General features: G+C 39.7%; 1 protein-coding gene across 1 annotated transcript in view; it reads left to right on the plus strand.

Annotated features, from left to right (window-relative positions):
• The first annotated feature begins 1,152 nt into the window (after positions 1 to 1,152).
• LOC148041975 (ER membrane protein complex subunit-like protein) overlaps positions 1,153 to 25,134 on the plus strand; it is a 106,209-nt gene continuing 82,227 nt past the window's right edge. The window contains exons 1-2 of the mRNA XM_087684598.1: positions 1,153 to 1,679; positions 10,193 to 10,255. Of these exons, the coding sequence (XP_087540724.1) occupies positions 1,359 to 1,679; positions 10,193 to 10,255 (384 nt within the window). The 5' untranslated portion in view covers positions 1,153 to 1,358. The remainder of the gene's footprint in view (positions 1,680 to 10,192; positions 10,256 to 25,134) is intronic.

Below are 25,134 nucleotides of genomic sequence, written 5' to 3' on the forward strand. Positions count from 1 at the left end.
AAAGGTTAGCTTTTGGTAAAGCAATAGTTTATCACCAACTTTAGCAAATAAAAGAGTTTGTCATGACTAACTTTAAGGGTAACATGCCAAAAACACGAGAGCCATGCATGAAGCGAGCTAAAGACACCTACATAAGAGAGGGTGCTAGTTTGGAGAAGGAGGGGCACACATCTACGTAGTGGGCAATATACGATGGAGGAGAATGATATTTTTAGAGGAAATAAAGGGTTGCATGTAGGAGAGAGTGGATGCTAAAGAGTTTACAGGCATATGGAGCTATTTTGGAGATGATATAATGGAGACCACCAAGTGAGTGGGGACAAGAGGAGTATGAAAGAGAGATGAAGGTGTTGAATGCATAGATGGAGAGAGGATAATGCAAGTTTAAGAGAAGAGATAGGGGAGAAGTGGTTGATATGAGGGAGTCATTATGTCTTGCAAAGAGGGCATGTTTGTTTTTAGTCACTAATGACATGTCTTCCCCCATGTATTTTTCTCATGGAGCAAAAAGTTGTCACTTGCTTAGTTGAATAACTTGTACAACAGACTCATGCTTATATTCTGAGTTTATCGTTTAGTGGTCAATAAAATATTTAGATACTCTTACTTTATTCATGAGCTTCAAGGGGTTCACATACTCTTGTATAAATTTTATGGGTTTATGATCATACTTATTTCCACGCATATATCTTGAGCTTGCAAGATGTATGAAAGAAATTGTAGTTATGATCATACCCATTTGACTCATATATCTTGAGGTGGTTCTGTTGTCTTGTATAGTTTCTTGGCCTTGTTTTGGATAGAGTAGCATGATGGGTAGTGCTAAGAGCCAACAAAGCAACTTGTGAAGTCTAGGAGAAAAAATTGAGGTTGAGAGTTTTTGTATTAGCTTATTAAAAAATATGTAGAATCGAGAAGAATTTGCAAAATAATTTAATAAAATTAAGAAATTAGAGAGTAATCATCTCACATGAAGACCGTTAAAAAAAAAGGAAAAAACAAATTGATACCTCTAATAAAAATTTCTCAAGAAAAAGAGAGAGATTTTCTAGTGCAAAAAAAAAGTATAGCTGCAATTGTAAAAAAAAAAACTACAAAAATTATGGAAGTTAGAAAGTTGTTGCTTATGAGGAGCTTCTTTTTCCTTGGTCTTAAGGTGGCACAATGACACTCTCTAATTCCTCTTCTTCAGCGAGGTTGTGACTCTCTTATTTCTTACCAGCCGAAGCCTCTCTTGATGCTGTAAGAAACCTCTCCTCGAGCATGGCTGACAAGGCCTCTTGATATGCTCTAAGAAGCCTCTCTTATTTATTATTAGCCCAGACCTCCTGATGCTCTAAGAAACCTCTCCTCAAAGCATGGCTGACAAGGCCTTCATCGTTCTGCTGTTCCTTCTTCTGGCTGGGTCCTTTATCGCATCCGCATTCCAGTCTGATGAATTGCAAGAAGACGACGAGGAGTGGGGCATCACGGGATCTTCTTCTCCCAGAATAGAGCAGGTGATCCGCACACCCAGCTCGCCTCCTCCTCCTCCTCTCCGTCGATCGAGTGCCGGCGATGGCCTCTCTGCTGATGCCAAAACGGTGCAATTTCAGCTGGAGCATTCCATCGGAGGTGCCGATTTTACCAGCGCGGGCATCTTCAGTGCCCGTCTCAGAAATCTGCACCATGGCGGACAGGTAATTTTGGTTTTGATTTTTATCTCTCTTGGGGGGGAAGGGGGTGATTGGATCAAATAATATTTACATGTACGAGTGACCTTCTTGCGAGCACTGGTGGAAACAGAAAAATTGTATTGAGAAAAGAGAGAGAGAGAAAATATTTTTACATGCCTTTTGTTCGGAAGCTTAACCCACAGTACAGACCTTGTAGTTTTAGTGACATATTTATGGCCATATAGGCTATACTGGTTACATGCATCCGATTGCAATCAGTTTATTTGATTGACTGTCTTGCCAGCATTGGAATTGAAGCACTGTCACATACGGACATGTACTTATGAATTGTCATTCATCTCTCTTCTAAAATAGATTGCCATAATCATTCCACAATCTTGAGAAGAAAGAGGACCCAAGCCTCTTCATCTTTGTTCTAAGACAGATTTGCCATCATGATTTCATCTTCTTGAGAAGAAAGTGTACAAGAAAGAGCCAATCGTATTTTTGAAAATTTTCTTTTTATCCTTGTTTTTAGTATTATCACTTAATCAGGCATCTTGGTGTGAAATCTAAGTGGTTGAACTGATCAGATGTTCCACAACCATCACTTTGAAACCTAGTTGTTGGTGAGTAATGGCAAGACAGCTGGTCTTGCCCCGGAAAAAATTGTAATAAGTTATGCCTAACAGGTAGTAGGTGGTACCGGGTGTTAGAATTTGTCCTAGAACATTTCATTAGCCATTAGTATCAGTACTAGGGAATTGACATTATTTAATTAATTATTGCTAGTTCCGGGCTAATGAGTGCTTAGGATCACTTGGTTGATAAATTGGCATAGGCAATTTTATTGTTGGCTAGTTAGATTGTTTTTCTGGGCACATAAATAATTAGTAATTTAATGAGATGGATAATGTTGCAAATTCAATTTAGAAGGTTGCCACTTCGCAAAACATATCCATGCAAGTTTGGGAAAGCTGAATTGGGGCTGAAGGAAGAAGGAAGTTTTTTGTTTTTGCATTTTGGAGTTGTTGGGAAGAGAGGTTGGGCTATTGCTCCTTGCTTTTGGGGCCATTTCTGAGCCATTGGAGACCATTTTGGTGAAGGCGATTGCATATCCCTGACCATGGGAAGCTAGTGATCGTGGTTGATGCACTTTCTCCTAAAGATTATAGCCTTTGATGCTCTCTTTACTGTTGGAGAATCCATTTCGGATATTGGAAAATCGGGTTAGTAGCTTTTCACCAAATTATTATGACAAATCTTTGAATTTTGTCTCTTTACAACATTCTCTCTTTCTCCAACCATTTCTCAGCTTTGCACCAAGTCTTATAGCAATCCAGCCATTGGAGGTAGAGATTTTGGTGAATCTCAGTTGTAAACCCTAATTTACAGCAGAAATCAGGGTTTCATAGCCACCTCGAGAGGTGTGCCTAGGTTTGAAGGCTTCAAATGGTTGAGAAACCACTTCTTTAGTTTTCGCACTTTAGTTAGGGTTTCGCATTGACAACCCTAAAAAGAGTTGGTGTCCACATTTTGGTCATTTCATCAGTGGGTGCTTACTCAGTGGTGCGTCACCTTAGATAGCTTATGCCTATAAATAGGCCATCACTTCATTCATTCGTTGCCTCTTTTGTCATGCTTTACCTCTCTTCTTTCGTCATTCTGACACTCTACATTCTCCATACCACTGCTGCCTATACCCCCATTGGAGGACATCACGGTTCATGGCCACCCTTTTTCTTTCACGTCTTCTCCTTCAAGCACCTTATTCCCTTCACGCTTCAAGCTGCGTTTGGAGGCTTTCTCATTTGTGGCGACAGGTTTCTGTAGCTTGGCGTCAGGTTTTTCCACATAGACATTGGTCTTCTTTAGTTGGCATCATCGTCTACTTTGCGTTTTTATCATCTGGAGGCTCTTCACTAGTGGGCATTAGCTTCCATTTGTCTGTGTCACCCTGGCATCAACATTTTGCAGTTTAGAGTCCTTCCTCCAATTGGTATCATCTCGTGTAGCCTGGCATCAACATTCTTGCATGTGGTGACAGCATCCATCATAGTGTGGCGTCAATGATTTCATATGCATTTGCAGCTCCTCTCCATCAGACATTTGCATTTTCAGCATTTAGGTTTTTGGGATTTGGGTTTGTTGCCAAGGCCATCTTCCCAATGTTCAAGGACTGCACTTCGCTTCCTTGATCGCTGATGATCATCTTTCTCATCTTTGACGGCATCATAGGAATGTGGTTTACTTCCTCTACAGCTGTGCTTCACCTTCAAGTGATTACCTCGATAGCCCATTGATTGGAGGACTGTAATTTTCTCCCTTCACTATGTAGATTCCCCATAGGTGCTACTGCTTGATTCAAATAGGATAGTGCAGTCATCTTTTGAGCTTCGGTTGTGTTGTATTAGCTTTTATTCTCATATCATGACTTAGTGCATCATCACCATGTTCTTCTTGTGTCTTTGAGTTTCTATTCTCTCTGTGTTTGTGGCACACATCCTGTGTTTCTCCTTGCAAACCCTACTGTCTCTTTGCACCGTCGCATATCTTGGCACAAACTTGAATTTTTAGAGCTGAAATTAGTGCATTTAAGGAGGATTCAAGAGGTCAGCCACCCAACAATGAATTTGGGGCTAATTTATTTTACAGGAAGTGTAGATGAGGGGGCAAAGTGATTGGAAGGCTTGCTAGTCATTTACGACAGCAAGAGACTTCAATTAGTGGAGGAGGTTGAAGAATTTCACTTGTAGTCCATCCATTTGCAATATAAGTTAAAGAAATACTGCAAGGGGTGCCAAGTTTTGGGGTCAACAGGCTGTCCAATGTCCAAGACTAAGTGGTAATGTTTGCATTTTCAGTCTATGTGAAATTTATACTTTCTGTTATTAGTGTTAATTTAGGTTAGTACTACCCTATCTGAGGAGGGAGACTGGTTTCATGGTTCCATTGCCGAGATACCATCAAATCCTTTGAATTGGTGGGTTCGTGGGACGTGATTGGAAGTTAGAAGTTTTGCTCTAGTGCTGAAATTGTGTTCAGGGCTGATTGAGCCCAACTCATCTCTCTTTTGTTCTCTAGTGCTTTTGGTGAAGAAATATGATGGTTTATGCTGTATATACATTGAGTATCGTGCTTTGAATAAAATCACAATAAAGAATTGGTTTCCGATTCCTTGGATTGATGATGTTATGGATAGATTGTAGGGGGTAGCTATATTCAGTCGTATAGCTTTGAAAAGTGGGTATCATTAGATTTACATTAGATCAAAGGATATGCCTAAGACATCCTTCGGGATATCTTTTGCCTTGCATGAGTTTTTTGTCACGCCTTTTGGACTTACGAATGCTCTTACCACTTTTAATTGGATGATGGATTGCATCTTTAGGCCACATAGGGTATTTGTGGGCATATTCTTTGATAACATGATTGTCTACTCAAAGAATGAGGTAGAGTATAGAAAGCATTTGGACATTGTGTTCCATGAGTTGTATAAGTATGGGTTGGCTATTAATGACAAGAAGAGTGATTTTTTTTTTGCATGAGATCCACTTTTTGGAAATTGGGGCACATAGTTTTGGCTAAGGGTATTCATATGGACCGTGCAAAGGTTAAGGCAATACATTCATGGCCAACTTTGAGGAGTGTACATGAGATCCAAAGCTTTTTGGCTCTATGCTTCTATTAGAAGAAGTATGTACGTAGTTTACTGAAATTGCATCTCCACTATATGCTTTGTAAAAGAAGAGAGTGCCTTTTAAGTGGATACTAGTGGAAATTTCAACATTTGAGAAGTTAAAGAAAAAGGTGACTTCAAATCGTGTGCTTGTGTTCCTAGATCTAAGGAAGTCATTTGTTATTTAGTGTGATGTATGTGGAAATATCACAGGGGCTGTTTTAATGCAAGATGGCCGAGTTATGGTATATGAGTCATGCCTTCCATGGTATAGAAAGGGATTTGTAGGTTTATGAGAAAGAATTACTTGTTGTGATTTATGCACTTTTGACATGAAAATACTATCTTTTAGAGGCTGATTTCATAGTGCAGACAGACCATCAGACACTGTGCTATTTCTTGACTTAGACTAAGTTGTCTGAGAAGTACATGAGATGGCCTGATTTCTTATCTATGTTTCACTTTCAGATTGCGCACATAGATGGGAAAAAGAATGTGGTGGCTGATGTATTGTCACGTAAGCCTCAAATTTTGGCTATCACTATGTTATATCAGATTGAGTTGGATGCCATAAAAGATCAGTATGATATTGATTTAGACTTTGCAAATGTATATGATTAGCTTTGCAATGGCTAGAGGCATGAGAACTCTATGCTTAGAGATGGTGTTCTGATGATGCATAGACGATTATGTGTCACAAAGCAATTGAGACATAAAGTGATTACTGATAGTCATGCTTCTCATTATGAAGGGCATAGAGAGATTGATACTACATTTTAAGAGCAATGGAGCATTTTTTTTTAATTGGCCTTCTTTGAGACATGATGTTGAGTAGTTTGTTAGGATATGCATCATATATTAAAAAGTGAAGTATAATAAGCAAAAAAGGTTGAGTTTATTGCAAACCTTGCCTATTTCAGATAGGCCTTGGCAGAGCATTGCTATGGACTTTATCTTTGAGCTTTCTAGGACACCTATAGGGAATGATGGGATATAGACCATTATTTGCAAGTTAAGTAAGCAAGCCCATTTCATTCCAGTGAGGAAGAAGGTAAAGGCTGATCATATGACATTCTTATTTTTGCAGCATGTGTTTAAGTATCATGGTATGCTAGAGTTGATCATCAATGATCGAGACCCTTGGATGATCAGTTTATTTTGACAGGGGTTGTTTGAAAATATGGGTACCACGCTGGAATGTTCTTTGTCCTTCCATCCACAAACAAATGGGCAGTCAGAAGAGGCAAATTCTACAGTGCTTGATCTCTTGAGATGCTATGTGTTTGAGCATAAGTTACAATGGAAGCAGTATTTGCCTTTGGTAGAGTTTGCACATAATAATAAAATGCATAGTTTCATTGGCAAAGCTCCATTTGAGATTGTGAAAGGTGACAATAAAGTGCTTCCTATTTTGCATACAAAGGACAAAATATTTGAGGTTGATTGGTATGTAGAAAACATGGATGTAGCATATGGAAAGGTTAAGTATGCTCTTTAGAGGTCTCAAGAGAAGCAAAAGAAGACAACCGATTGCTATAGATATGCTTTGTAGTTTGCAGAGGGCGATTATGTGTTGCTACGTTTAAAAAAGACAAGGCTGAAAAAGATGAAAAAAGGTAGAGAGAAGTTGTATCCCAAATTGAGTATGAGATACTATGGGTCCTTCTAGGTGTTGGAGAGGATCAATGATGTTGCTTATAGGTTGAAATTGCCTTCATATTGGTGGATACACAATGTCTTTCATGTGAGCTTATTGAGGCCTTTTCATGGTGATATGCTTTGAGGATGTATATGTTGAAATTCAGCTAGAGGTTAAGGAGTTGGATGAGATTTTGGTACTTGAACACATTTTGGTACATAAAGAGAGAAAGATCAGAGGTAATGTTTTCAGAAGGTATTTGGTGAAGTTTCAAAAGTATTTACCAATGGATGCTAAGTGGATAGAAGAGGATGACTTGGCAAACCATCCTCGGTTGTTGTAGCTTTATCTCAAGGCTTTTCAGTTAAAGCTGTGGGCTCGGGCTCGGTCAGGTTTAGTAGGGCAGGGGTCCAGAGCATTGTGTGATGCTCAAGGGGGAGGTAGCACTTCCACTTCTCTAGTGATGGGCAACTCTTGTGTGCTTGGATGTATTCAACGTGCATCTAGGGTATTGTGCTAATAGTATGTCTGCCATGAGATTACTATTTAGTGTACTAGTTACTGCAATTGGTATGATTTTCATTGCAGCTTTAAAACTATACATTTACATTAGTATGCATCAATATTAGTCTATGATCATATCGATTGTTGGCTTTTAGTGATGAACATCAGTTTTCAGTGGTATTTAGCTATGGATAGTAACATGTTTTATGAATGCCATTGATATGCAAATGGAAAATGCATTCTATGGGCTCTTGGGAGCAGTCTTGGATTCTTTCTAAGTCTTATGTTCATTTATGTTAGCTGAAAAATTTCAGCGAGTGTTTGGCATTAACATGGTTAAGTAGCAATGACCAATGCTGTTTTTACTATGATGTCTTTTGGGAAATTCTAGCTTAGTATGTTTTGCCTTGTCACATTGCAGTGCAATTGAGAACGATTGCAAGGGTTTTAAGGGGGTGGCTTGTCTTGAGGATGTAAAATTTTATTTCTTTGCTTAGCATTTAATTAAAAGCTAATTAAATGTGCAATGTGATTTGCATATGTGAGATACATGTGTGGGACCTAGGACCCTGAGATATTAGTTGGTGCCAAAGGCAAAAGTTGTAATAAGTAATGCCTGACATGTACTATCTAGATAGTACCTGTTGTCGAAATTTGGCTTAGAAAATTTAAATAGCCATTAGTGTTAGTGGTAGCACTAGGAAATTGACATTAATTAATTAATTAATGCTAGTTCTAGGCTAATGAATACTCAGGATCACTTGGGTGATAAATTGGCCTAGCCAATTTAATTGTTGGTTGGTTAGATTAATTTTTTGGGCACAAAAATATTTATTACATTAATTATTTTAGAAATTAATTTAATGAGCTGGATAATGTTGGAAATTCAGTTTAGAAGGTTGCCACTTGGCAAAACTTGCCCATGCAAGTTTGGGAAAGCGGAATTGGGAATGAAGGGAGAAGGAAATCTCGTTTTTGTACTTTGGAGCTATTGGGAAGAGAGGTTGGGTTGTTATTGCTTGCTTTTGGGGCCATTTCTCAGTTGTTGGAGACCATATTGGTGAAGGCGGTTGCATACTCTTGACTAGAGGAAGTTGATGATCGTGGTTGATGCACTTTCTCCTAAAGATTACAGCATGTGGTGTTGCCTTTGCTGTTGGAGAATTCATTTGGGGCTGGAAAACTAGGTTAGCAGCTCAATTTTACCAAATTCTTGTGGCAAATCTGTGATTTTTCTCTCTCTACAGCATTCTCTCTCTTTCTCAAATCATTTCTCACCTTTGCTCTAAGTTTTACAGCAATCCAGCCATTGGAGGTGAAGATATTTGTTGAATCTCTGTTGTAAACATTAATTTACAGTAGATATTAGGGTTTGATAGCCACCTCAGGGGGTGCGTCCACATTTGAAGGCTTTAGACTTAAATTTTTAGAGATGAAATCAGTGTATTTCAGGAGGATTCAAGAGGCTAGCCAACCAACATCAATTTGGGGCTAATTTATTTTCTAAGGAGCATGGGTGAAGGTCAGCCCTCTAGCAAATCACAGGGCAAATTGATTTGAAGGCTTGTTGGTAATTTATGACAGCAAGAGGCACTTGGATTAATGGAGGAGGTTGAAGAACTCAATTGTATTCCATCCATTTGCAATATAAGTTAATGAAATACTGCAAGCATGCGAAGTTTTGGGGCCAACAAGCTGTCCAATGTCCAAGATTAAGTGTTAACATTTGCATTTTCAGTTTACTTGCTGTAATTCTTGTTAAATCAGGTTAGTACCACCCTATCTGAGGAGGAAGGCTGGTTTCAAGGGAAGCATGGAAACCAAAGTCTAAACTAGGAATCAAGGTCTAAAGTATCTTGGTCAGTGAATATTCTTTCATACAAAGACAATGTTAGATACAAGTATAAATGATGCTACAAAGTATCTATGTAGAGCTAAGTCTAGGTGTAGGTTTCAGAGGATATAGAAATAGGTAAGTACATTCGGTGTGATAAACTTTTGGTTCTTTGGAATGTCCACGGGTAGTCTAGAATGGCAGCTGGGAGGTCCCCCCATTGTATGCATTGCTGAGATGTGTCTCTACATTGGACTTGCAATGGTGACCAGTCACCATGGGCAAGGGCAACAAGTATAGGGAATTGTATACACTTTGTCATGATGACTCCCTAGGCTATGGTAGTGGATGTTGTGTTGAGTTACCACGTGCACCTTGGCGGATGTGTGTCAAAAGGAATATTGTGTTTCTCTATTGCTGTGATGTAGATTGAAGTAGCTATGTGGACCTTCCTTAGAAAGATGTTCCTTTGTCATTGTATATCTCAAGTAAAACTTTGACGGAGATCCCCTCGTGGAAAATGGCTCTACCACCACTTAGTCCACGGGATGCACATCTCTGCCATATGGGTATGGCTAGTAGAATCAATAATTCATTGCTGAAGACACTGTACTCACATTACCTCCTCTTTAAAATGAGTGATACTACTGATTGCTGCAATTAGGCTCAAGGATATTAGTTTATAAGATGTGCAGAAAAATTACTCAATTATTTTGCTTCTGTTTTGAGCTTTTCAATTCAATGATACTATTACCATAGATGTTACAAACATGTAAAATTAAGCTTTGATCTTTTTAGTAGCCTTCATGATGTTTAATGCTGTTATTTTGTGGCCCATGTGCTCACTAAAGGCTAGTTGTGTGTGGTTGGATACTATGCAGACTCTTACTAAGCTTCGGTTGGCAAGACGTGCTCTTACAACAGAAGAACAAGAAGCTTTTGAGGTTCTTTCAACTAAGATTTGATTTTTTTGGAGTTGAATGCCAATGGTGCCATGCTTATTTGATCGTTAGATTAGTATAGGCTAATAAACAAACATTTAAGTTTAATATTATTAGAGTATTCACACTCTTTTAGGTGTAGAAATCATTGTTTACAAATTACAACCCTCAATGCATGACTTTACAATTAAACTAATGGAAATAAAAATCCTATAAGAAACCTCTAGAATGCAGATGCGTCATGGTCTAATGGAACTTGTGCAACACATGTAAGCATAGTATTTCCACATGTTTCTGGAAACTATATAGTGTATGCATTTCCTAGTTGCTCCTTGTCAGAACATCGGACTGCATTAAACAAGGAAAATGGAAAATAGCCTGAGTTTTTTCAAAATTGTGTTATATTTATTTAGGCGTGTCTCCCTTTTGATGGGGTCTGAAATCACTGATTCCAGACGTCTGATTTGGCCAACCATACATGTCTGATTCCAGCTATTCATTTATTGCAAAATATTGGAGAGCTTTTTCCATTGTTTGTCGGTAACCTGTGTGTACTCAGGGCATTTCAAGTCTTCAGCATTTTACATCCTAAATAGGGGGAAATTACCAATACATTTGATAGCTTCTTGTTTGACATTTGGGATGCAAACTAGAGATAAAGAAACTTCACAGAACTTGTTAAACTTGAGAAAGGAACAAGGAATGCCAATTCAAAAATGCGATGGAGGCAGATAAAAAGTAGCTATTTGAAGATGTTTTTGTGAAATGTCATGGTCTACTCCATGATAGAAGTACCCTTTTGTCTGCTTTGTGACTAAAAGAATCCCTTTTGAAAATGAAGCCTTTAAAGTATCTAAACTAATCAAATGTTCTCCATGTATACAGCATTGCAAAATTGAAAAATCATTTGTATGAACATGCTTGAAATTTGTATTCATGCTGTCATCTCTTGGTTTTGACCTATCTAGAGTCTGACAGAGATGGAGCGTCGACATTTATCTTGTGGGTGCATTTATTAGGTGTATTCATTGCATGCATTTCCAGTCTTTTTCATTTCCTTTCAGCCTGTTTATGAGGCACATTTCATTCAAGTGTCATGTGATGAGACTTTGTCTTGATAGTCTAAGTATGTATAAGAACGGGATTGTGATACATGGACTAGCCACAAGCAGCAAAGGAAGGACTGATTTTGTGCCCTGAGGCATACGAGATGTGGAAAGGACTTAGCTACTAGGAGCTTTTGTTTTCTAGGACAGCATGGCAAGGTCTTCCCTATTGCCTAGCAAAGGTTTTACTTGGCACTAACTTATGAGCGAGTAATTAGGGTTTGGTTGGTACTAGTAGCTTTGTTTTCTAGGACTGCATGGCAAGGTCTTTCCTATTGCCTAGCAAAGGTTTTACTTGGCACTAACTTATGAGCGAGTAGTTAGGATTTGGTTGGTATTCATGGACTTGAAGCTTGAGGATAGATACCTTGAGCTTAGAGACAAGTGTATCATCATTGAGTTGGATTTGATAGCATAAAGTGCAATTCATTATATAAAATCGTGTGGTCATGTGAGAGATAGAGCAGGAATGTTTGATGGCGAGCTATCATTTGGTTAGCTTGCATAGATCGTACTGGATTATAGTGCAATGTTTTTTGAAAAGAAGTGGGTCAAAATGTGAATAAGGTCTTGGCATTATGATTATAAAGAGCATGTAAATGGGGGCTTATGCTTTTTTAAGTCTAAGGCTAAAATCTTAGAGGTTTTAAAATGAATCTTATCATTTGATGATTTATTTGCTTTTATGTATGGTGGCCACTAACATAGGCATGTTTGGCAAAAAATGGACATGATTGGAGCTAATATGAGAGGTGCCAAAAGTGTTTTGAGACAGCATTTTGAGAAGTGGAAGCTTTTTTCAGTTTAAGGCAGCTTCTAGCATGGCTATAAAGGGAGAGATATGGTGTGTATAGAGAAAACTTGTGAGGATTGGAGGTGGTGAAGGTAGATAGCGGCTGAAGTGCGAGGGTTGTGGTTGGAGTGAACACCATAAAGTTGGGCACTATCAATGGAGGTTGAGTGAAGTATGAAGGCTTAAAGGAGTATTGAGAAGTGCTCTTATGGAGAACTTGAGGACGTGTTTGATGAGGACAAGAAGGTGGTGAAAGTGAAGAAGGATTGTGCATGTGCTCATGTCAAAGGCTCAACAACTTCAAGAATGTGTTTGTGGAGGTGCGGAAGTAGCATCTGGATTGGGAGATGTCCTTGCACGTTCATAGGACTTCAGAGTTGTCTCCTGGAAGGACTGTTTAAGAGCTTTTACCTTGGAAGGTTTCAGAGGAGTGTGATGTTGATGCTAGTCGTGTGACAGCCTCAGGTTGAGAGTTTGATTTTTTAAGACAAAGATGATGGGTATAAAAGAGCTATCATGTCTGAAGTGGAGAGCTATTGTGTGTTCATTGTGCTTGAGGTGATGCCTTGCCAAGGAGTTTTCATCTCAGAGTTGTTGGTATCAAGTTCATACCTGAGTGAATTGTATTGTGGATAGGCTCTTATATACTGTGTTTGAAACCAACCTTCCTCCTTGGAGAGGGTGGTAATAACTTGATTAATCAATAATTATAACAAATCATATAAGCTGAAATGTACACTTCACCACTTTAATCTTGGACAATGAACAATATGTTGGCCTCGAAATCGGTGCCTCTTGTGGTATTTCTTTATCTTTTATTGTAATCTGGATGGGATTATTGAGATTCCTTGAATCTTCTTCGCTCTTCAATTGCCTCTTGTTATCATGAAAGACTAGCAAGCCTTCAAAACAATTTGCCCTTAGTTTGCTTGGGATTGGCCTTCACCTTACTTCTTAAGAAACAAATCCAGCTCCAAATTTAGTATTGGCTATTTGGCCTCTCAAATCTCCTCGAAATCTTTCAATTTTAGCTTTTGGAACTCAAGTACTAGGCTTTGAGTATGCTTTGTGAGGTAGCTGTCAAACCCTAATTGTTGCTTTAAATTAGGATTTACGGCAAAGATTAGTCAAAATCTCCACATGACTGAAATTTGCTAAGGAAACTTGAGAAATGGTTGGAAAATGAGAGAGAAGGTTGTAGAGAGAGAGATTTCAAAGTTTCATAGCGAAAAGAGACTGGAATTTGTGCTTCTCTATTCCAAACCGCCATGGAAGTTGTTGCCCATATCTAGGGACCTCTAGAAATGTTACTACCCCCTCTTGAATGTTGTCGCCTGCTTTTGGGAGGCCTTAGGCTGTTTTTGTCTAGTCTTGGGGTTGCTTCTAGTGGCTGCTGCAAATGGCCTGGATCAATTGGTGACCTGATCTCTCAGCCTCTTCTCCATTTGGTGTATTTTAGAATGACTCTCTCCTCCCTTTCCTAACCTCCAATCAGTCTCTCCTCACTTGCATGGGCAAGTTTTGCCAAGGATTAGCCTTCCTAATCCATTTTCCAGTATTTTTCAGTCAAATTAAATTAACTTTTAGAATATTACTTTCAATAATTAATTTAATAATTATTTATTGCTTAGAAAAATGATTCCACCAACCAATACTTAAATTGGCTACGCCAATTTGTCTTTTGAGTATCCTTGATCACTTATTAGTCCCTAGACTGGCATCGATTAATTAATTAATGTCTAGTCTTGAATGCTACCATTGACATTAATGGCCAATAAATTGGTGTAGGCCAAAATTTGACACCTGATACCACCTAGTACTTGTTTAGCATAACTTATTACAACTTTTAACTAACATCTTAGGGTCTTAGGTCCCACATTGCAAAATAATTTAACTTGCATCTCACATTTGCAAGCCATAGTTGCACATTTGATTAACTTTTAATCAAATGCTAAGCAAAGCATCAAAATTTCATGTCCTCATAACAGACTCATCACTACCCCCTTGAAATTAGAGTCACTCGAAACGCAATTTTTGTTGCTCAAAACGGAAACGTGAAATGTCTTGAAAAGCTTGGGTTTTGAAATGCTTGTCGGCACTTGTAGGGGAAAACCCTAGTTTCTGGCCACTTTTTCCATTCCGAGCTGCACGTGTCATTTTTGCCTATTTTGCTCTGCTCTTCGCCCTCTTTTATTGCTGCTCACTCTCTTTAATTGTTGATCGATTCCCCTATTGCAAATCTACTGCTATCTACAGCCCTTAAACCCTAAATCCCTCATCTTGCAGTTGCCTTATCTTTTTTCTTAGTATATTGTATTGGAATTTCCATAAGGCATCACACTTACAACATTGGCCACTGTTTTCTAACCATGCCATATGCCCAAAACAACTTGCTGAAAATTTCCAGCCAGCATAAACATTAGATAAAACTAAGCAACTTATGCTTCTCAACTCATGTTTCTCAACTGTTTTGACTTCATAACTATAGTTAAGCATAAACTTAGCATAAACCATGGCTGAAATTGTCAATGCTATTAACTAACATGCTGTTGTCCATGGAATCAGCTATAAACCATCGTAAATTGAGCATAATCTGGTCATAAACTGATCATTTACTGATCTAAGAACTGATGACAAACAGCTGCAAATGTGACCCTAAATTGATCACAAACTGATTGCAAAAATTGATCTAATTGATGCAAAACTGAGCTGAAATTGATCAGAATTTCGTCTCAAAACTAAGGTAAAAACTCATGTCAAACTGATCACAAATTGATGCAAAAGGATAGTTTTAGTACTCCGGTGAAAACTCATACTCATTTGTGTTAGAAGATAGGCATAGGAACCCACTGTAAGCAAGGGTGTATGAGGGCAGATGGGTGTGAATAGCCTATATAAACAGCCTATGGGTCACTATCAAACTTGAGATAGAGTGTATCCAAGTTGTACCTTGAGCAACTTAAGGAACAAGAATTTGTTCTTGTACTTTGAGCCTCTTTCTTCCTCTTGTGCACACATTCCAATGCTGCAACTCTGATTTTTTCACATGGTATCAAAGCCTCCTCTGATTTCTTCAGCTTCCTATACCCGCAGCCTCACTAAGTGCACAAGATTGTCCATCATCTTCAACTTATCTCCTTCACCTCCATAGCTAGCCTGTACTTGCAAACCTTGGAGTACTTGGGGAGGACAAAGGAGGCCATATCTGCTCCTGCTTTCTTTTGGAGATCCCTTCTCCACATTAGGGTGCAGTTGCTCGTCATGTCTGCCCCCAACATTGTCCACGACTGAGCCCGACATTACGCATTTTCCAAAACATGCGTAGTTTTCTATTAGCGTGACATCCGTACCAGTGTGCACGCAGCAGGGGACGCAATCCCAGCAACCACCTTGGGGCTTTGATAGCCCCCCTACTGGGCTATTCTCATATACAAGGGTTTTTGGAAATTTGCTCTATAGAGAGAGATCTCTGACAAACCCTAACTGTGTACCCTGTGGTATCCACAGCCAGTAAGCTCTAAATTTGGCATTTTTTACCTTTTTCACTCTGAGCTTTATTAATAGTGATTCTAATCACTAAAGCATCTTCTTTGAAGCTTATTTGAAATCTAAAAGCTCTTGGACATGCTCGATGGACATCACTAAGTGCATTGGGAAGCCGACTTCCAACCTGCTTTCATTCAAGCATTTCACTAAGCTTGACATTAGTGTTTCTAAACACTAATCATTTGCTTGCTGGGTATTTACTAAATCTAGCGAGTGTTATTTTGTCAACTTCCTCTTCTTATGTTGTTGTAAGGCTATGTGTACAATTATAAACACATAGACCATCATACACTAGAATTGTATTGCATATCTTGAGTGACTTTGGTTCAAGTACACTAGTCAATGCAATCAAAAGGATGAGTGTCATCGTACTCTCCTCGGAATCATCAGCAACAAGCATTGAGATCATAGACTGACCTTGTCCAACACAAGCTTCATCCATAACAAGGAGAAGCCTGAAGTCCAGTCTAGGTTTACCTCATTAAAACTTAAAAAGACTATTAAACCTCGGAAGAAGAGCACATAAGAAAGGACCACCACAATCATACTTTAAACTATTACATTTGTATGATTTTCAGCCTTTCTCCTCATTACAACTTTGATTTCAATTGTTTGATTTGCTTCCGCATTCAGTGGCAAGTTTGTAAGGGAATAGACACTAGCCTTGTCTTAACAAGTGGTAAGACCTTCCCATTGGCCACAACATATGCTGATATCCGTCAAATTCAAAAGTTTGATGGCAAAGATTTCCACCCATGGGAGGTACTTATAAAGTATAATATGATGGAGAGGGTATTGGCCCCTCATTCAAGGCACTAGAGTTGTAAACTTTGCAAATCTGGTTGATGTAGAGGATGACCAACGTGCCCAAGCCATCATAATGACTTAGATGAGTCCTTGATTCATCATGTTGATCAACTAAACACTGCTAAAGAAAAATGGGATGAGCTTGAAAATCTCTATGGAGCCACTGGTAAAGATACTAAAATCTTTCTTAAAATTGAATTCTTTAGCTTGGAATATAGATCAGGAGAAGATTTAGGAAAATCCATCTCTCACATGAAGAGACTTATGGCATAGCTTGCCTCTGTACAAGCTCCAATACATGAAGAAGATGATATTGCTATTCTCCTAAAAGCTGTAAAACAGGTGTTTCCTACTCTTGTAACCACTCTTATCAACATTCCATACCCTACATTGGCAAGTACCATCCAATCTTGTTTGGATGAAGAAAAGAGGAACCACAAAGAAAGCAATAACAGTCAAGCATCTTTAACTTACCATGATCAAGTATTGGTACATACAGTTCTCACTAGATGTTCTTCTGTAAGAAAAAAGGACATCTTGTAAACAACTGTTGGAAGAAGTATCCTGAGAAAATGAAATGTAACAAATGCAAGAAGATAGGGCATATCACTAGTAAATGCCCCAACACTCCTGATATACCCAAAGAATTGGTGGCCAACTATGCCTCCAATCCATCTGAAGATCGACTGTTTTGACTTTTTAAATCATCTACCTAAAACACTCTTGTAAGCCTGATTTATAAAGGCATCTTGGGGGGGGAGGGGGACATCTTACATGCCTTGTAGTTCAATGCCACCCTGGCATTGAGGGGGGTGTTAGAAGATAGGCATAGGAACCCACTGTAAGCAAGGGTGTATGAGGGCTGATAGGTGTGAATAGCCTTAGGGGCAGGGGAAACCCTAACCCTAGCTTGGCAGAGGCTATATAAACAGCCTATGGGTCACTATCAAACTTGAGATAGAGTGTACTCAAGTTGTACTTTGAGCAACTTAATAAACAAGAATTTGTGTCACTATCAAACTTGAGATAGAGTGTACCCAAGTTGTACCTTGAGCAACTCAATAAACAAGAATTTGTTCTTGTACTTTGAGCCTCTTTCTTCCTCTTGTGCACACATTCCAATGCTGCAACTCTAATTTTTCCACAATTTGCACACATCTCATAGTGACTAGTATAGTGAGTATTGACCTCATGGCAAACATATTGTCAACACAATACCTTGGATGCATGCTGGATACATTCGAGATCTACTATATATGAGAGTTGTCCACAACTGGCAGAGTGGAATTGCTACCTCCCCCTTGAGCATTAAGTGGTGCTCTTGACCCTTGCTTTGTTGAATCTAATTGAGTCCAAAGTGAAGTGCATACTTGAATCTAATTGAGTCTAATTTGGTGATCAACTGTCCTATTTTGCTTTTCTTGTGATCTTTGAAGTGCATACTTTATCTTTGCATAGGTTGCATCCAAGCTTTCCACATAGTGATCAGCCTCAAAGATGGAAGAATGATGAGAATTTTAGCGCGATATCTATATTATCAAACAACCCCTTTCAAAACAAATTGGTCATTTGAGGGTCTTGATCACTTATGATTGACTCTGGCATACCATGTTACTTAAAGATATATTGCAAGAATAATTGCTATATGAGCAGCCTATATTTTCTTCCTCATCGAAATAAAATCTATATTCCATCATTTCTTGTAGGTATCCTAGGAAGCTCAAAAATAAAATCCATCGCAATGCTTTGCAAAGGCCTATCTGGAATAGGCAAGTGTTGCAACAAGCACGACGCCTTTTGCCTATCATGCCTTATCTTTTGACAAATGATGCATGTGCTAACAAGTTGTTTTACATCATGCCTCAAAGCTGGCCAATAAAAGAAATGCTCCACTGCCTTGGTTGTGGCATCAATATCTCTATGTCTTGCATATGAAGGAGCATGACTTTCAGTGAGATCACTCTAGGTCTCAACTGCTTTATGACGCACTATTGTCCTTGCATCATCATAAATCCATCTCTAAGCACAAAGTGCTTGTGTCGTTGACCATTGCAAAGCTAAACATAAGCATTAGCAAAGTTTGATTCAGTAGCATATTGCTTTTTTATGGCATCCAACTCAGTGTGATAAACCATGTTGATGGCCGAAATTTGTGGCTTGCATGATAGTGCATCAGCAATAATATTCTTTTTATCATCAATATGTACAATCTCAAAATGAAACATAGAGAGAAAATTTTCCCTTTCATATGCTTCTCTGTCAACTTTGTTTATGTCAGAAAGTATCTCAAAGTTTTGATGGTCTGTCAGCACCATATAATCAGCCCCCAACAAGTAATGTTTCCACGTATATAGTGCATGAATTGCAACCAAGAGCTCTTTTGCATAGACCTGCAGATTCTTCTTTGCATCGTGGAGAATTCGGGTGAGACATGCTAGATACAATGGATTTTATGCAAAAATCCTTTATTCCTTTAGGCAACCCACAAACATATTTTTTCACTTGCTTATGAGGGTATGGGGTGATTAGAAGTGATTGGCAACAATGCATCCCAAAACTTCTTATTGTATTGCTCGAAATGCATGCATTTTAGCATCAAGCTTGTTCCAAGCTATCATGATATCCCTATCAAAGGTACTTGTCAACCAATTCGATGCAAACATTTGCTTGAATTGTACCCATCTTGATGGTGCTCTACCTTGTATCAAAAGCCTGGACCACTACTAAAGTGCATTTCTCTTCAAGAAAGTGGTTGCCTTTCGAATCTTTGAGGATTCGGTGAAGTTTCCCCTTGAATAGATTGCATCAAACTGTTGAATGAAAGTCAAAGCTTTCAATCTATCTTGTGCACCTTTGAACTTCACTGCTTTTCCACCCTCATCATAGTCTTTTGTTGCCCCTTTTGATGTCAGGTTGTCATACACAGGCTCTTGTAAAAATGGTGAATTTGCTGAATTTACATTAAAACCAATACCGAATGGAGCATTTACACGACCAATACTCATTCCTTGAGCCCCATAAACATTTGGGGACGCAGATGCATTGCCAAACATGCTACTTTGTGCCCTAGGCATCAAGCCAATGTTGCTATACATAGGGTCTTGCACATTTCCAGCCATACGCGAATACATTGGGCCTTACACATCATGCATTGGCTGTTCCATACCATAGGGATTTGTGCCATACATTCTTGTATGCGGTCCTTGTTCAATCATTGTATGAAAAATTATGCTATCACCAAAGTATCCTGGCTACCCCATCATAGCATGCGTGCTCGGTTGTCCAAAATCCATTGGATTGGCACTTCTATGATGGCCTTGCATTTGCATTCCTTGCCCTGTAGGTACCAATTGTTTTGCTTCATTGACCTCTTAGGGAGGATCAAGTGGAGGCTTTGGCATTACCTTTAGTGGACCTTGCTGTTCCGAAGGTGTAAAAGACGACTTCTTTCTCTTGCCCTTGCTGTCTGTCTTTGGTGTATTCAAAAATTAAACAAACTGAGGATCCTTTGCCAATTTAGCAAAGAGATTTGCTGCTATCCTAATCCAATTCTTGAATTGGTCATCAAATTTCTTTTCACTTTACTGGTCATCAGCCTCGTTATGCCTTAAAGGCTGTGCATCTTGCCCAACAATAACATTTTCATTGCATTTCCTTCATTCCATGTGAATGTCCATACTAAGAGACATCATCACTGCTTGATTCCTTCTCACTGTATGAAGACATCTTGCTGTAATTACTCAACCAAGCACAAAAATTAGCACTAGCACAAAGCTTTGGCTTGCAAATAGGTGCCTTGGGCTTACCAAATCAAAGGATCGAGTGGTTTCCCGGCAATGGAACCATGAAACCAGCCTTCCTTCTTGAATATGGTGGTAATCCTTGATCAAGCACTTAATTACAACAAATAATCAATAAGCATAAACTGAAATGCATAGATCTTGCATAGTGAACACCCTATTGGCCCCAAAATTGGCACTCTTTTCGGTATTTCTTTATCTTCAATTGCTAATGGATTGATTACAAGCCAAGATTCCACAATCTCCTTGGCTGAACCAAAAGCCCTCTGTTGTTCCAACAATTAGCATACAAATTGGGTAGATTGTTTATTGATTTTCATCTAGGACTTGCTCTAATGCAACCCCAATTGGCCAAATGATGCCCCAAATTTTACAATGGATGGGCCGACACTTGAAATCCCTAACAATTCCACAAATTGCGGGTGTTGATTTCAATATACAATGTCTTCTATTAATGGCACGGGTATCAAGGTGGCTGCTAAATCCTAATTTTTGTAGGAATTTATGGTTTATAGCAGATTTCTCTTTGTTGTCCACCAAATCTGGTTGAGACTTGCTCCAAATGATTGAGAAATGCTGAGATCTCTCGAGAATTGATTGGACAAGGTGAGAGAATGCTAGAGAAGAGAGAAGTTTCTGATTTCCATGCGGGAAATGGCTGAAATTGACTATTGCTTGCTCTAATCAGCCCAGATTGCTATCGCCTATTGCTAGGGGAAGTGCCTAGCTGCTGTTGTTTGCATCTATAGGAATCATAAATGTTGTTGCCGGCATCATTAGGGTCTCTTGCAGCAGTTGGCAGCCTCCTGAATGTCTTCACATCAGCAGCACCTTCTCTCTCTCTTCCTCAAGCTGAAGAGACTCTCTGAATGATTGCAACCAGGCCCAGAAAACGTTTTCTCAGTTTGCATGGGTATTTGAGCAAAGTGCTAATCTTTTGAACCCAATTCTCAGCATTATCTAGCCATTAAATTAATTTTCAAAATTAAATAATTTTGAAAATTAATTTCAGCCCTTCTGACCCTACCCAAAATTGAATGACCATTCTATTGTTTCTACTTTCGCGAATGGGCTTTCCGATCAAAGGCCAAGGTTTCTTAGAGAGTATGTAGCTCTGATGATATGTGAAGAAATGCTCTAAACGCAAAAATCATGAAACCAATCGTATGACAAAGCATAGAACGATAAACTCAGAACACAGTTAGGGTAACTCAGAGATAGTGAACATAATGAATAATAAAGTGAATGAATAATGAATATACAGTGCTCATGTAGCAAACACATTATGCAATGAATATTGAACCTCGAACTCTTGTATCTCTAGGCTCAAGGCAGAGGTTATAAGCTGTAGAGTGTATCGTACTCCGAATGGATCCCGAATTGCAGCAAAACAACCTTTGAGTTTCGAACACCAGCAAACGCAGCCAAGGAAGGCTGGATTTGATGTAGATAGCAATGTCGGAGAGAAATACTAAAACTGCAGGTACTTGAGGAGAGAGAAAATGTGCACAACAACTATTAGGTGCAAATGCAACAGACAGTGGTGAGAGAATGTCAGGGTAGCAACCAGAAAACCAAAACGTAGCATTCAAAGGAGAGGGAAGATGATGGCGACAATTGCTAGCAGCAGGTGGGGATAACATCCAATTGTAGATGACATCGCCCAATTGTAGGTAATGGCTCTTGGGACTTGGCGATAGCAGCAAACACGTGAGGAAGGTTGGAATCAGGCATCGGATGGTAGCAGATGGCTAGTGGAAGCTCTGACCGCGATGTTCTCCGTGAACGGGGTGTGGGCAGTAGAGTTATGGCTTCTAGAACCTACAAAAACGAGATCGAGGGAGAGTGGTGGGTTGCATGCCTATTTGTAGAAAGATTGGCGTATCCAAATTAGGGTTTTGCATGTGGGACACAATAGCTCTCTAGATCACGTTTCTTTTTACCTCCTTGTAATTGCGCTATCAACAAATAGGCCGTATGCAACTAGGTTAGGTTAAAAGGAACAATCAAAATGCCAAAATCTTAACAATAGAAGTAAGTTCAAGCTACTCCCTTACATGAATTTATGCGCATAACAAAGCGATATAGCTTGTGACTCACGAATCAAGAAGATGGCAATTAAATTATAAATACTTGAGTATTCAAAGATGAATTGTCCGTACCCAAAATTGTATTCGCATTAATAGCAACGGCCCAACTAGTGGCTCCATTGTTTGACGTGGGATTGCCGTTGGTACGTGTCTCCCTCCGTTTGGGAGCCATACCTTCAGCCTATAAATCTCTATTCCTCTCTCTCTTGTTGGAGAGAATAGCGTGTCGGGGCGACTCTCTTCTATTGCAAAAAAGGGGGGGGGGGGGGGGGGGGAAGATAAACTGGCAGAGATGAGGCTAAGGGTAATTGTGTGTTGTTTAAGTTTGGCTAATGCATTTTTAGCTCAACAAACGGGTGTAGCAATTGATGAATACCTTGGAGGACCCTTCATAAGAGAAGGGAAATGGAGCCTACAGAGCCCACTCTCTTGCGAGCTTGTTGTTAAAACAACTCCTAAAGAAGAATCCTCAATAAACATAGCTTGCTTAGTGAAGACAACCCAGGTACCAAGTCTTGTCAGGCCGTAAACGGAGAGGAGTGGAAAGTCCAAGTTTGGAACATGTAGGACTTCCGAAATGGAGCTAAAGGAATGGTCTATCAATAACAGCAAAGTGCCAACACAAATAATAGGCATTGAACAAATGTCACCAATAGTGACTAAACCCTAAGATGAATGAAGATCTTGTAGTATATCTCATCGTGGAGTCATATGACTTTAAGCACCATTGTGAATGAGCCAAGGTTTCTCTGAAGAAGAGTCGACCACTGAAGAAGGCTCCTCGAATACATGAATATGAAGGAACATGGACACATAAGTAACAGCTGGTATAGAGGTAGAGGAAGGCCCGAATGATGTAGCTCCATCCTTTGCTCTCGGACGAAGGTAAGGGTACTTCTTCCAACACTTCTCCTTAGCATGTGTCCCTTCCCACAGTGTGGGCATCGAGGCTTCTCTGAATCTATGTCAGAGCTTGAAGAACGCTTTTGTGTCTTCTTCTTGGGCTTGGCCTTTGTTTTCTCCTTCTTCTTCTTCCCCCCTTCGGTACTCGCAATAAAAGATTTCGTGGAGCTAGAGCCACTAGCGACCTCTTTCATACGCTCGTCATTCTTCAAGGCAAGCGGGGCAAGCTCCTTCCATAGAAGAGTCTCTTGGGTCCTCAATGTAAGAAGACTTGTGTAGAAGACATTTCATTTTGGAGATGGCAATTGAGTCAAAAGAATCATGGTCATATCCTTTGAAGAGATGATCTTGTTGAGGGAAGAAAGCTCATCCCTCATATCCTCCCACTTGTTGATGTGATCCTTCATGAAAGGAGAGTATCAATAGTGAGCATCCGTAATTTCTTCTCAAGAGTAATTTGGTGGGCAAATGTGTTTTGATGGTACAAAGAAACAAGCTTTGTCCACACTTCCACTGCCTCTTGCAACTTGCGCACATGCACTAGGACAAAATCATGTAAGCTCATAAAGAGGAAAGATCAAGCTCTAGAATTGAGCTGATCCCATAGGTTGCACGAGATCCGTTGTCAATCCCACTTTGGGATTCTCCATGGGATAGGGTATAGGGTGGGTAACAAACTCCCAAAGATCGAAGGTGTCAAGTATACGTTCCACCTTATAGGACCAAAGCGAATAATTTCAACTGTCCAAATGGTCTTCTTTGGGAAGAGAAGGAAGAACAGCCACCTGCACTGATCGTGCCATCATAGGCATCCTAGGGCCAAAAGGATGGGCCCTGTGGGAGACATGGAGAGAGGGGGAAGGAGATGGTTGCTCCGATCTTTGTGATCATGCAAGAGAGGGTTCATATTCAGAACAAGGATGGGACCTTCAATCTTTGTGATGATCACGCCACCTTTTAGAGGAGTGATGAGAGATCTGCTTGTCAGAGTCATGAAAGTTGTTGAACCGGTGATAAGACATCTTCAACACCTGCAAATACCCACAAAAATTTACATATGGAGTAGTAGAATGCAGAAAATCTGTGGCAGGTGGCTGAAAATCTGGAGGGGTAACTCACTTTGGTGATGATACCATGTGAGTGTGCGCAATGGAAGAGAATCACGAACATGGAGGGAAAGAGTGAGAGAGAGACAGCAAGAGAGGAAGAAAGGGATCTGCATTGACTGAAGAAGAATGCTGAATACAAAGAAGTGGATTGATCAATCCCTACACATAGGCCTAGGTGTTAGTAAGGGGACTAGATCAGTCTGAAATGATGATAATAGCGCCAATGGTGATGAAGATAGTGAGGGTGATGGAGACGAAGAATATCCAGCCTGCTGTCCACCCCGGAGACAGGATAGACTACATCCACTTGATGGAGCACTTGTATGCCAGAACGTTAGCCAGTTGGGAACAGCTATAAATGGCGTAATATTCTGGAAACTGGCTGACCAGCAATAAATAAGGCCATAAATGCTGTCCAGCCTGCATGGCAACCGCTGACATGGTAGCAATAAATTCTGGCAACTGCACAATAAATGTTGACGTGTCCAGTCTGCAGCCAGCTGGGTCTGCACAGGTGCTTGACATTGACTGAAAAAAGAAATGCATACCCTAAAATGAGCTGCCTCCTCCATCAAAGCACATGACACATATGCCAGAGCTCCTAATGTCCTCGTCTGATTTAGACCGAGGCACATTGGTAGGAGATGACAGTGCATGACAAACATGCTTGCTAGCACGACTCTCTTGGCAAGTCATCATCATCTATTTGACCCAGTTTAAGCTCCATC

This window comes from Lygodium microphyllum, chromosome 1 (assembly GCF_053477565.2).
Source record: "Lygodium microphyllum isolate KBCC chromosome 1, Lygodium_microphyllum_v1.1.10, whole genome shotgun sequence".
In the NCBI taxonomy this organism is placed as follows: domain Eukaryota; kingdom Viridiplantae; phylum Streptophyta; class Polypodiopsida; order Schizaeales; family Lygodiaceae; genus Lygodium; species Lygodium microphyllum.